The sequence below is a fragment of the Hevea brasiliensis genome, chromosome 10 (genome assembly GCF_030052815.1).
Source record: "Hevea brasiliensis isolate MT/VB/25A 57/8 chromosome 10, ASM3005281v1, whole genome shotgun sequence".
NCBI lineage: Eukaryota > Viridiplantae > Streptophyta > Magnoliopsida > Malpighiales > Euphorbiaceae > Hevea > Hevea brasiliensis.
The window spans coordinates 5,211,411-5,222,671 of NC_079502.1; the positions used below are offsets into that span (position 1 = coordinate 5,211,411).

Here is an 11,261-nt window from a genome sequence, read left to right on the forward strand (position 1 = left end):
TTTCTTGCCTAAATTCACACAAGAAGTATAATAAAACTTATTTATTAAACACATAAATTTCATATATTTGAATGGTGAGTTCAAAGTAGACCAAATCTAAGCAAGAATTCCCGCATCTGATTAAGCATGCATTCTAGCACGCGACAGCCTTAGATTAAAATGCCATCAATTAACTAAGAGTTAGAAGTCATAATCAAACTAAGTTTATCAGCCCTTAATGTCTAGGGACTAGGAAGTAAAATTGGCAGAAACTATGCTTCCTGTACAAACTACAGAACATGCTTCAAGATTACGCATTTGAAGGACTAGCCACACATTCATGCAACAAAAATAAGCGAAGCACACTGTATTCTTCTAAAAATTATGTTTAAGTTGTGGACATCAAATCACAAGACAGTAACTGAGCGTTTCCATGGAGCTCAGTGGAACAATTATCAATTGTCTTTTTATGCTTGCATATTTCCTCCCCTCAATTGTCCTTTGATGTTCAATTGCAGAAGAAACTGCTTACATTAAAAAGAATGCAACCTAATTGGTGGATAATATCTCAACCACCCCCATCATTAGTAATCAGCACTACTCCGATTCCCTCCTGTACATTTGGATTTTGGACAAGCAATTAAAATGGACTTTTTAACTTACCAAAACAGGTCAGTTGGAAATGACCAAGATCTATTTTGTTGTCCAGGCAAATCTGTGTCCACTTTTTCTTTGTGCGCCAATGGCATTTGAACCGATTCCCGAGGCTATACAAGTGTCATTTCACCATTCTTTCAGAGTCAATTTTCTATTCAAATGTGAGCTATACATAGATGTACACTCAACCCATACGGACAACTAGTAGAGTCGCAGCTGGATCATGTTCAGGGTGAAGCACCACCTGAAGACGAAGGAGAAAATTCCAAATATTGGCCACCCTCATATGCCTTTTGAAATTCATCTGATAGTAATTTTCGGATTTTCACTCTCAAACCAGAGGCTTGTTCAGGTCTGAACCACCGCTTGCCAAACTGAAAATAAAGATATGTTAACAAAGTAACAAAAGAGATTGCATGCGATTACATAGAAGAAGCTATTCTAGCCAAGAAGTAGCAGGAAATACCATTGCCAAATCTTTCTTTTTCAGTCTCTCAGGAGCCTCTTCAATGAATCGCTCCATGAAGAACAGCACAAAGAGACCACAATCATAGTCATTTTTCTGTTGAGGAACCTGACAGGAAATAACATTATGTAATTTGAGGTGGAATTCAAATTGATTACTGAAGAATTAAACCACAATGTCCAACTAACTAGTTTTAAGAATACTAAGAATTACCAAAATGAACAAATAAATAAATAATGAGTAGCATTATCTAATGCAGACTAGGAAACTTAGAATTTTATTTAGGAATTTTAATTATTGTAGAATTAGAAATTTTAAAGAATTTTTATTGTTTAGAAATTTTATTAATATTAGGTCTATTATTTCCTAGTTTATCTTATTAAGTATTCTAAATTAGAGTTGAATTAGGGTTTCTATTCCTAATTTAATTAGTGTTGTAAGCTCTATAAATAGAGCTAATTCTCTATTATTCAGTAGCTTTGGACTATGATTATTGAGATTATTAAAATTGTTGAGAATTAATTCTCTTTTCCAAGGATTGGACCCTGTTTTGCTCTTTGTTCCTCTTTTTCTACATCATTATCTTCAGATCTGCAAATCATATTCATCAGAGTGGATCATTCCACACATTTCACTCATTTTCCCTTGACATTTCTGGCATACAATAACAAATCTTCTATCAGAAAAATGCAATAAAATTCTTAAATTGTTTTCCCCCAACTTTATTCACCCCAATCCTTGCCATAATTTTAGGATATCAAGAATGAGAACAAGGTCCTTACAACTCAAGTTCACCCTACAGCTTATTTATTCACTTCTAGCACTTTCAGACATTCATCATCAGCGAAAAATTCTGAGTAAAATAAATCTCCTTTTAAACATTTCATGCAGAAATTTAAAACTTGTATGTACAGAATCATAAAGCTTATAATAATGTTAAATAAAACAATATCAATATAAAGAGAAGTTAGTGCAATGCTACTCTAACAACAAAAACAACTGAGACTTAATCTCAAAACAAAACCATGTGTAAGACAACCAAGAAGCACAAGATCAACAACTTTAACGAGGTAATCACTGCATCATAGAGGTTAAAGTTTACAGATTTATTCCCACGAAGGTAATAGTAGCCAAAAAAATATAAAATTCAAAGCATTTTACATAGAACTTTACCTCAATTTTTTTCACATCAATTCTACGAGGGAGATGTTTCCATATTCGGTCTGCAATTGGAAGATCTGGCGGAGAAACTTCTTGTTTCATGTAGTTCCATTCTTCTCTCAAATAACTGCAGCACACAAATGATATAATTAGAAAAGGATTCACATTAAGAAGGAGCATTATAACCAAGGGCTAACTATAAGACATGCAACAAATTAAGTGTCTTATCATGATAGTTCACAATGCTTCCCACACACTAACCCTTTGAAGATCTGAAAGAAAAGCAACTCCAATTCTGACTTCATGCATTTAAATAAAACAGAAAATGTAAATGATACCTCATGTTAACAAACATTCCACAGGATTCTTAACATAGCCATAAAACTATCATTGCTGCTACAACCGAATAAAAGGCATAAGCAGAATAAGTTACAAACTTGTACATCTCTTTTACAGAAAGTTAATATTGAAACATGTCTTAGTGGCCTAGGAAGGCCTTTGCCTCACCTTCTAATGTCTTCAAAGACTGATTTACTAGAGTGAAGTCCCAAAGAATCCAAATGAAGTATAATTGGTCCCAAGTCATCTTCCTTGTCTGGGATACAAATAATCACCAAGCTCCAATGAAGACTGAACCATTAAAACACCATAGATAAGTCAAATGAATGAGGAGAAATTTAAGCAATAGGAGGGTGAGTAAAAACCATATCTCTATCAATTTCAGATCACTAGCTATATGAGGAATGAACTCCAAAACTGTAAGTAAAATGCACCTATTGGTCAAGAGACTAGGGTACACACCAATTAAATGACACAAGATAGGAAACTAATTAAAATTACTGATAAATGTCTTTGTGTGTATCGCCTCTTTAAAAACTAATGATATAAACAACAAAAAAAACACTAAGCCATAATCGCAAACTAGTTTGGGTTGGCTATATGGATTTTTTTGCCCATTCAACTCTTTTGGGCACCAAATCTGCATCAATATCCAATATATATATATATATATATATGCACTTTAGTAAAAAGAAAGAATATACATGCATGCATGATTGCATATGTGTGGGACAGATACATTATGGCCATTGAACTAAACCCATCTCATATTAATTATTTACAAAATCCCAATTTCCAAAGCCTATTATAGAATTTAAACCAACTCGTTTTAATTTAATAAGAACTTAAAATCCTTGGACAAGAAAGTCAGCCACCTATTGAACAAATTCAGTCATTCCTATACTAAAATAATACACATTTATATATTAAAAAAAGATAAATCAGCTAAAATAAGAAACAGGAATAATTTTATACCAAGATCACACCCTAAATATTTCTGTAAAAGTCAGCAATAAAAAAAGAAGAGAATATTTGTATAGCAATTTAAGTAATAGAGGAAAACTTACTCTTCGTGTATGGGAATAAAGACATATGCCTTCTGAAATATATTGACACCCTTCCACCACCTTCTAAACTTGACAAAAAAGGATTCTTTGTCACTCCCCTACATATAAAGGAAAGATGAGTTGCTGAAATGCACAAAAATGTATTTGGTACATTTACACTGAATAATGCATTCAAATATTTTTCAAAATAATTCCAAGCACAAACTACATAAATAATTTTCAAATTGTGCCCAAAAATGCCTATGTATTATAGTTCCTGTTGCTCAAGAGTTGAGACAAAATGATAGAATCTTATGCCAATTGAAGCCATGTTACCTAACTCATTATCAATGGCTCCAAGCAATCTGAAACCAAAATGACTTGTGCCAACTAAGCAATGGCATTAGTAATATTTTAACTCAGGCACTTAGTTCCACAGTTCAGTGTTTCACTTGCTCCCATATAAAACAGCCAACATATCAAATTCATGAATTTATAAGTTGAAGAATATAGACCTTGACTTACAAAAATAAAGACAAAATTTTCCCTTTATAATTAGTAATTTAAAAGAAAAAGGGAAATCTACCTTGTAAGATACAGCCTGTTTGAGCTTCTTGTAGAAGAATGTATTGAAAAAGTGATAATCACATATAGCCTTGTTTGTTGGGGAGATTTGCAGCCGTAAATACCTGGACACACACACCAAGACGTCACTAAATGCAGCCAATTTCAAACACACCATCCTTAAATATCCACATGGAACATAGAAGCAATAGGACTTTTTAAACAAGCACACAGAAGACACAAGCAACACATGGAAAAAATGAAATTTTCAAAGATAACAAAGAAAAGCAAATGCAATTATTCCCCCTTACAATAAGATGAAGCCTGCTTAGCTTAAAACCTGAGAAGAAAATTGGAGCTAAAAAAACAAGAGATAAACTCAAGCACCTACAATATTCAGCTTACTGGTTCACAAGCCAGCTTGACCGCAGTGTCCACAAATTGTCCCAGGATATTGCTTATAAATGTTTCTCCTGCTTATGGATTCCATCTTGTTCCTAAACTAAAACAACTATGACCTGTGAATACAAGTGATAATGGAAAGGACAAAAAAAAAATCCTTCCTATAAATGGGCACCCTCTTCCCTGCCCTCCACATGGTCAGAAAATGAGCCTCACATATCAGCCTGCTGCAGTTCAATAATTACCAAATACGCTCTTTTTTGGAACTCTGTAGAACTATCATTGATAAATTTTCACGGTCCCCTTATGTTTATGCATATAAGAAAGACAATAAGGTTATGTTTGGCAAGACTAATACAATCACAATTACGTTACAAATCCCATTTCTTTATTAGTTAGACCCAAAAAAAAAAATTAATGTAATTCACATTATGCATTCATTATTATTTTAACTAATGTAATGTCCTTTACAACTAAAAACTTATGTAATCATGATTACTTCACTTATTTTTACTTCTACCACCACCATCACCTCACAAATGCTGCCACTATCACATAAAATAAATATAGGTATATAAATTAAATTACATCCATTTTGTTTTTGCAATCAAATATAGGTAGAGAATGACCAATACATTTCACTTAATTACATTAGAATCCATTATAACCTACCAAACAAATCCTGAGATCTACACCCATGAACATCACTGCTCAAACGGTAGATATAAACTGTACCCAAATCCACTCACCTGATGTAAAAGTTCATGATCGGTGATGTCAAAAAACCTTCAGGGTCTAGGCAGTTTATATCCGAGTAACAAATTTCTACAGATTCTTGATCATCCCTGGGTTAACAGACAAGCAACAAGTCAATAACAGGTAATGGATACTTCCTGATGAAAATCATTTCTTATAAAATTACTTCCCAAAGAAGTCATTGATATTGTCAAGAAATATCTGAAGTACCTTGATGGGTAGTAGATCTTAGCATCCTTCATGCTGAAAGCAACCAAAAAATCACAATCATCAGTTGAAAAATAAAATTGAAAGCTAAAACACAGAAGAAAGACAAAAGTACTTGGAATTCTATGTACCATTCAGCATGTTTGTTTTCAGGCTCTATTGTCTCTACAAGTTGGGTTTCATCCTCATCTACAAGAACAACTGTCTTCCCCTGCTTGAATAATGCCATCATGGATCTATCAACAACTAGAGATAAAAACCCAATATATGGTGGGAATAAAATTCTGATTGCAGGATTACAGTGACAAACAAACTTTTGGCTACATTAACCCAAGTCATGGCAAGCACAAAGATGAATTAAAGGATTACAAAGAGAAAGATGAATAAGAAACTTCCATTTAACGCAAATTCATGGAAATGGCAGTCAATCAAGTCTTGCCTCTTAGCTAATGTGTATAAAAAGATTACAAAGAAAAAGATCAATAATCTGATAATTAAGTCTACCAGTGCAAGAGCTATTAGATGGGCAATAATCACAGATCTCTAGGAAATTCTAAAAACAGTTCATCCAATCACTTTATCTACCAAGGGAGATCAGTCCATCAGTTACTACTAACACAACTAAAACTTTAAAGTAAACTGAATTAAAGAACAAAAAAATATGGGAAGGGGACAAAAAGGAAAAAACCTAATTATCAGTCCAAACAAGACTTTCTTACAGGCAAAAATTACATTGCAATGCGCAGCACACATCATTCTGAAGCTAATATAGAAGGTAGGCTTAAGATGAACATGTCAAACTATCCTTCTCTCCCATGCTTCCATAACCTTTCAAGAGCAAAACCTCCTTTCTCAAACAAAACCATATAACTAGTTTCAAAGTAGATGAAGTGCAAGCAAAAGAATACAAATCAGAAGGGGGAGAAAATTAAAAGACATACTTTCCTAGGCCCTGAGCCATTTGAAGGTAGGACTTGACAAGTATCCTTCCTACCATAGAAAACAATAATACGCATTACTTAAAGGGGAACAATTAGTTTATTAAAATAAAAGCATATATTTGTGACATTCAAAAAAAATTAAAGTATTGTCAGCCAGGGTCATATCACTATGCAGAAGGATGTGGAAGAATAACTTCAGAATTTCACCATTGCAGCAAAAAGGATAAATATAATCTGCTAAGGGGATGATTGCTCACTTCTTGGAAAAATTGCTGGAAAAGCTTTCCCCAGTGTGGCTGAAGGAAGAAGTAGAAGAAGCTCTGTCCTTTCGATCACCGTTATATGTAACATGTTTATCTCCATTATGTGAAGGGCTGTTATCGTATTGAAAAGGCAATTTTTTTGATGATGAATGACCTTTTTTTCTCCAACTTTGTGATAAGGCTCCATCAGTTCTCGTTTTCTGGCTGTTGCATCGACTCAAAGTTGACAATTCTTCATCATCAAATGCTTTGACTATCTTGCAATCTGTCTGTTATACAAATTAAAATAAGAAAACAGTGTTTTATATTCTACAGTGACAGTCTACTAAAAATGAGTTCTCTAAAACAATTCAGGACAGCACCATACATTTTCTTTCGTCTTTCTACTAAAAATAATGGCAACTTCAGATTGTGAATGTACTTCAGATGATCCATTCTTTTGTTTAAAGCCATCTGAAGAACCAACAGAACACATTTAGGTTCCACAAATATGCACCCAAAAAAAAGATAAGAGGAAAAGCACTATGAGTTATAGCACTACGCATTCTTCTTAATCAATTACTCATGATTCCAGGAACACATATCCTGAGTGAAGCATAACAATTAAAGCCAGCAATTTTAGCCCTGGTTCAGCTTCTTCGAGGATGGTGGTGGAAAAAGAAAGTTGAATTTACCAGTTATACCTGAACTTGTTAACTGAGCAGGCTTCTCAAATACATCAACATCCTGCCCAAAGAAAAATACAAGGCATCATGCTGTGGATTCATGTACAATATTAAAGCATTGAATATATCTGAAATCTGCCAAGGACTGTGAATATTCATGATACAAATCCTTAATAAATATCAAGAACATGAAATACCCAACAAAAATCCTTATTGGACTACAAATATCCTCAGCCACGGTTCTTCATAGTTCAATATACGTCAACAACATTCCATTTTCCGACTCAGAAAACGAAACCAATTCTCAAACTAAAATGTAGAAGTAGAACACGTTAAATGCTAAAAACCAATAGAATGGCACGATTGCCTGATGCTTTCTTCCCCGTTTTTTCCATCTAACAATTTTGAAGACAAATGTCATACTATTTGACATGAGAAAGTTGTGAACAAGTATTCAAGCTCCCTCAGACTTCCTAACATAAATTCTCTACTAAAAAAATTTTACCTGCAGTTTTTAATAAATTTAGACATGAAATTCAAGCAATTGTCTTCCAAATTCCAACACTTCAAATTTAAAGGTGGAGTAAACTATGCTAGATTATATCCATTGTTAGGAAAATGCAATTGTTAGTTATAAGTTGTGTGGAGATAAAATTTCCATATTGGAAATAGATGAGATGAGCAAAGGACATACAAGTGAGAATGACCCACAAACCTATTGCCTTAAGATTTTATGTTGGATGTTGTATCAAACACATGAGTGTGTTTCTTTCAGAAGGCCCATTAAGAAATATTCTCTTCAAGCATTTTGGACTTTCAATCTCAACAAACAATATCAAAGTCGAAGGTCTGACCGGGACAAGTATGGAGAGATATTGACAGGTGATTCTCATGGTTCTCCCACACGTGGATGGAAGAGTAAGGAAACTCTCGATAGGTCAGTGGAGTGGTGACTCCGAGTCCTCCACACTTGAATGGAAGAGGAAGGTAACTTCTGGTAGGCTAGTGGAGTGGCAACTCCCGGTAAAAGAAGCTCAATGGAATGATAAGGTGCTTCTGAAGATCTCAACAAGTAGTATCAAAGTTAAAGGTCAGTAAGGATGAATATGGAGGCGGTAGTTGGCGATAGGAGACCTAATTGACTGGTACTAGAACTAGATGTAAGCACAGATTGGTTAATCAGTCCATTAACCTAACTATTGATATCAGTTAAATGATTAATGATTAACCGTTTCTTTTGGTTTTGTCCAGTTTTGTTCAACAGTTAACCAGTTTTCAAACTAATGAATTAAATTTAATTTATATTAATCAATTTAAACTTATATTATACTTAAGAATTTTTTTAACAATGATTATTATCTAGCAAAAAGAATTTTTATGGTCATTGCTTTTATTATAAAGTAAATATGAGTATATATATTTTATTCTCATTGTGTTTTAATTTTTAAAATTAATTACATATCACATTAAAAGTTAAAATACAAATTTATGAAAAATTATGATCAGAAGTTGAAAAATATTATAAAAATACATATTTATTAAGCATGTTTACCTCTATACTTTGGTTGGACTTGTTAACCACCAATTCTTTAAAATGAAAACCGTATATACCAAATCGTTTGAAATTAATTGGTTCGGTTCATCTCTTTTTTGGTTTCAGTTTTTATACTACTAGCCAATGGTGTGGTGACTCCCAGTTAAAAAGCCAGGTGGAGTAGTAAGGTGCTCCCAAAGAAGAGCATATTGGTGAAGTAGTGACTCTTAATACACGTGATGACTGTAGCGTGACTCTTAGAGACATATGCTTTAAGTGGAAGTGACCTTGATGGCAACCTTTTGATGGGCTTAGCGGAGTAATTGAACTCTTGACAACGCCGTAAATACTTAAGAGAAAGGTTTCCACAGCCAATGTTGGGAGATTGTTAGTGTGTGAGTTATGAATTGGGTGGAGATAAAATTTTCATATTGAAGAGATATGGGCTGAGTGAAGTATATATAAGTTGGAAAGACCCACAATTCTATTGACTTAAGATTTTGGGTTGGACGTGGTGTTAAATCCATTTGTGTAGTTCTTTCAAAAGATCCATCAAGGCGTTTTGAGCTCCCCAGTCTCAACATCCAACAAAGCTATATTGAAAACTTCTTCTCACATCCAAAAACACCAAGGGGTAAACTTTATGCACACTATCACAATACCTCATATAGCCATCACATTACCTCATATGGCTAACTAAACATCCAAAATCACCAAGGGGTAAACTTGATGCACATTATCACAAGACCTCATATAGCTAACTAATTAATTAATAGAGATCACACAAGTGCTCAAGGCAACATCAAAAGCCCATTTCACAGTATTTGCATGATATTCATGATAAAATACACACTTATTTCCAAACAAGAAAGAAGTAATTCCTCCAATGAAACATGGAATATTGTCAAATCCGAAGAATTCCAAAGCAATTGCTTGGTTGCAAGGAAGATGTGAGAAGATTCACAACAAACTGAAAGTTCAGAATTATGGCTAGTTTGGTATTGTAGTTTGAGCGAGTGTTCAGCATTATTTTAAGCTACTGTTGTATTAAAATTTTATTTAAAATTAAATTTAACATACTTTAGTTATGATAATATGAAAATAACAAAACATTTTATGAAAAACACTTTTATGGCCCTGAACCTCAATGCCAAACGGGGCTCAGTGTATTCCAATTGGCTAACATTTTTTTTTTTTTTTTTTGAGAAAGTTGGCCATTTCAACATTAGAAAACACTCAAACAACTAGAAGCTAAACGCCCAAAACCTAATACTGTAAAAAAAATTAAAATATTCCTTAAAAAAATAAGAAGAAAATCAAGACTAAAACAGATTGTAAAATCAAGCTGAATACTTCAGAATCAGGATCAAAATAACCAAAAATAGAACGAAACGAACCATTTCAGGGCGTCGAAGCTTTCTCCGTTGGTATTCATCCTCTAAGGTTTTAAGCAACGCCCGAAGTTTCTCACCTTTGTCAGGCAAAATTGGGCTTAAATTTGCAATATTGAGCTTCTGCCTCTTAATACCGTCCTCAAGCTCGCGATCGGTCATGGAAGCACAATCCTCCCTAGGCGAGTGATCGGTGCTCATTGGCGAGGGTTTTGGCAGTTGCGTAGGCCCTTTAACGATCAGTATCTGCTGTTGTTCGTCGTCTTTTGAGTCCAATATCACGTCCCAGTCAAGGTCCAGCGGTCTCTTCTTGGAATTCTCTTCTTCCATGCATTGATTGAATTGCCAGTAAAGTTTTTTTTTTTTTTATATATATTTTTTCTTTCTAGTAGTGTGTTTACCCCATCTGGTACTCAGTCTTCTCTCGTGTTTCTCTTACGATTACTAGGCACATGGGCAAATATTGGGAGAGCGAGGAAATCCGAGGCGGAGAAGGAGTTTTCTTTCTCCTCCCAGCGGGTGACAGTTCATTGATGAAAAGCAGGCCAAAGCCCAAAGTTACAAAAAGAAGGGGCAACTGAGGTTTACCCAAACCCTAATATAACAGAAGAGCGCCAAAAGCCCAATACAGCAGAAACCCTAAGGCTAAGGGATACCCATGAAGCCGTCGGCTAATGAGTATAAGTACGCCATCAGTTAACACTAGCCAACAAAGATAAGTAGTTGACTATAAAGTAGGGTCCAGCACGGTTCTCGGTTCTGAAAGATCCTGAACGAAATCAAAAAAATTATACTAAACTTATAAAAATCATATTAAATCAAAGTTATTTTTATACTTTAATTTAATTTTAGTTTTTCACTTAATGTCACAATCTGATTTCACGAGCTGG

General features: G+C 34.2%; 1 protein-coding gene across 4 annotated transcripts; it reads right to left on the bottom strand.

Moving 5' to 3' along the window:
* Positions 1–331: 331 nt before the first annotated feature.
* LOC110635340 (ubiquitin-like-specific protease 1D) lies at positions 332–11,000 on the bottom strand. 4 transcript variants are annotated; one of them, XM_058128997.1, is made up of 14 exons: positions 10,378–11,000; positions 7,465–7,507; positions 7,149–7,234; positions 6,776–7,050; positions 6,519–6,567; positions 5,709–5,788; positions 5,581–5,613; positions 5,364–5,459; positions 4,235–4,337; positions 3,670–3,767; positions 2,771–2,893; positions 2,276–2,390; positions 1,103–1,210; positions 332–1,010 (listed from the first exon to the last, which is right to left on the bottom strand). In XM_058128997.1, exons 1-14 carry the CDS (start codon positions 10,699–10,701, stop codon positions 864–866), a joined length of 1,680 nt encoding a protein of 559 aa, XP_057984980.1. In that variant the 5' UTR covers positions 10,702–11,000; the 3' UTR covers positions 332–863. The 4 variants fall into 4 exon arrangements, with proteins under 4 accessions (XP_057984980.1, XP_057984979.1, XP_057984978.1 ...); XM_058128996.1 differs by having other exon boundaries at positions 5,709–5,791; XM_058128995.1 differs by having other exon boundaries at positions 7,456–7,507.
* Between the last annotated feature and the right edge of the window lie 261 nt (positions 11,001–11,261).

Bases quoted from the DNA above. Each gene is read 5' to 3' on its own strand.
- LOC110635340 (XM_058128994.1), bottom strand. From the start codon at position 10,701: ATGGAAGAAGAGAATTCCAAGAAGAGACCGCTGGACCTTGACTGGGAC. The intron at 5,792-6,518 runs GTATGTCTTTTA...GCATTATTCAAG, and splicing joins ATGGCTCAGGGCCTAGGAAA to CAGGGGAAGACAGTTGTTCT. The intron at 5,614-5,708 runs GTACATAGAATT...GGTTGCTTTCAG, and splicing joins GAAAACAAACATGCTGAATG to CATGAAGGATGCTAAGATCT.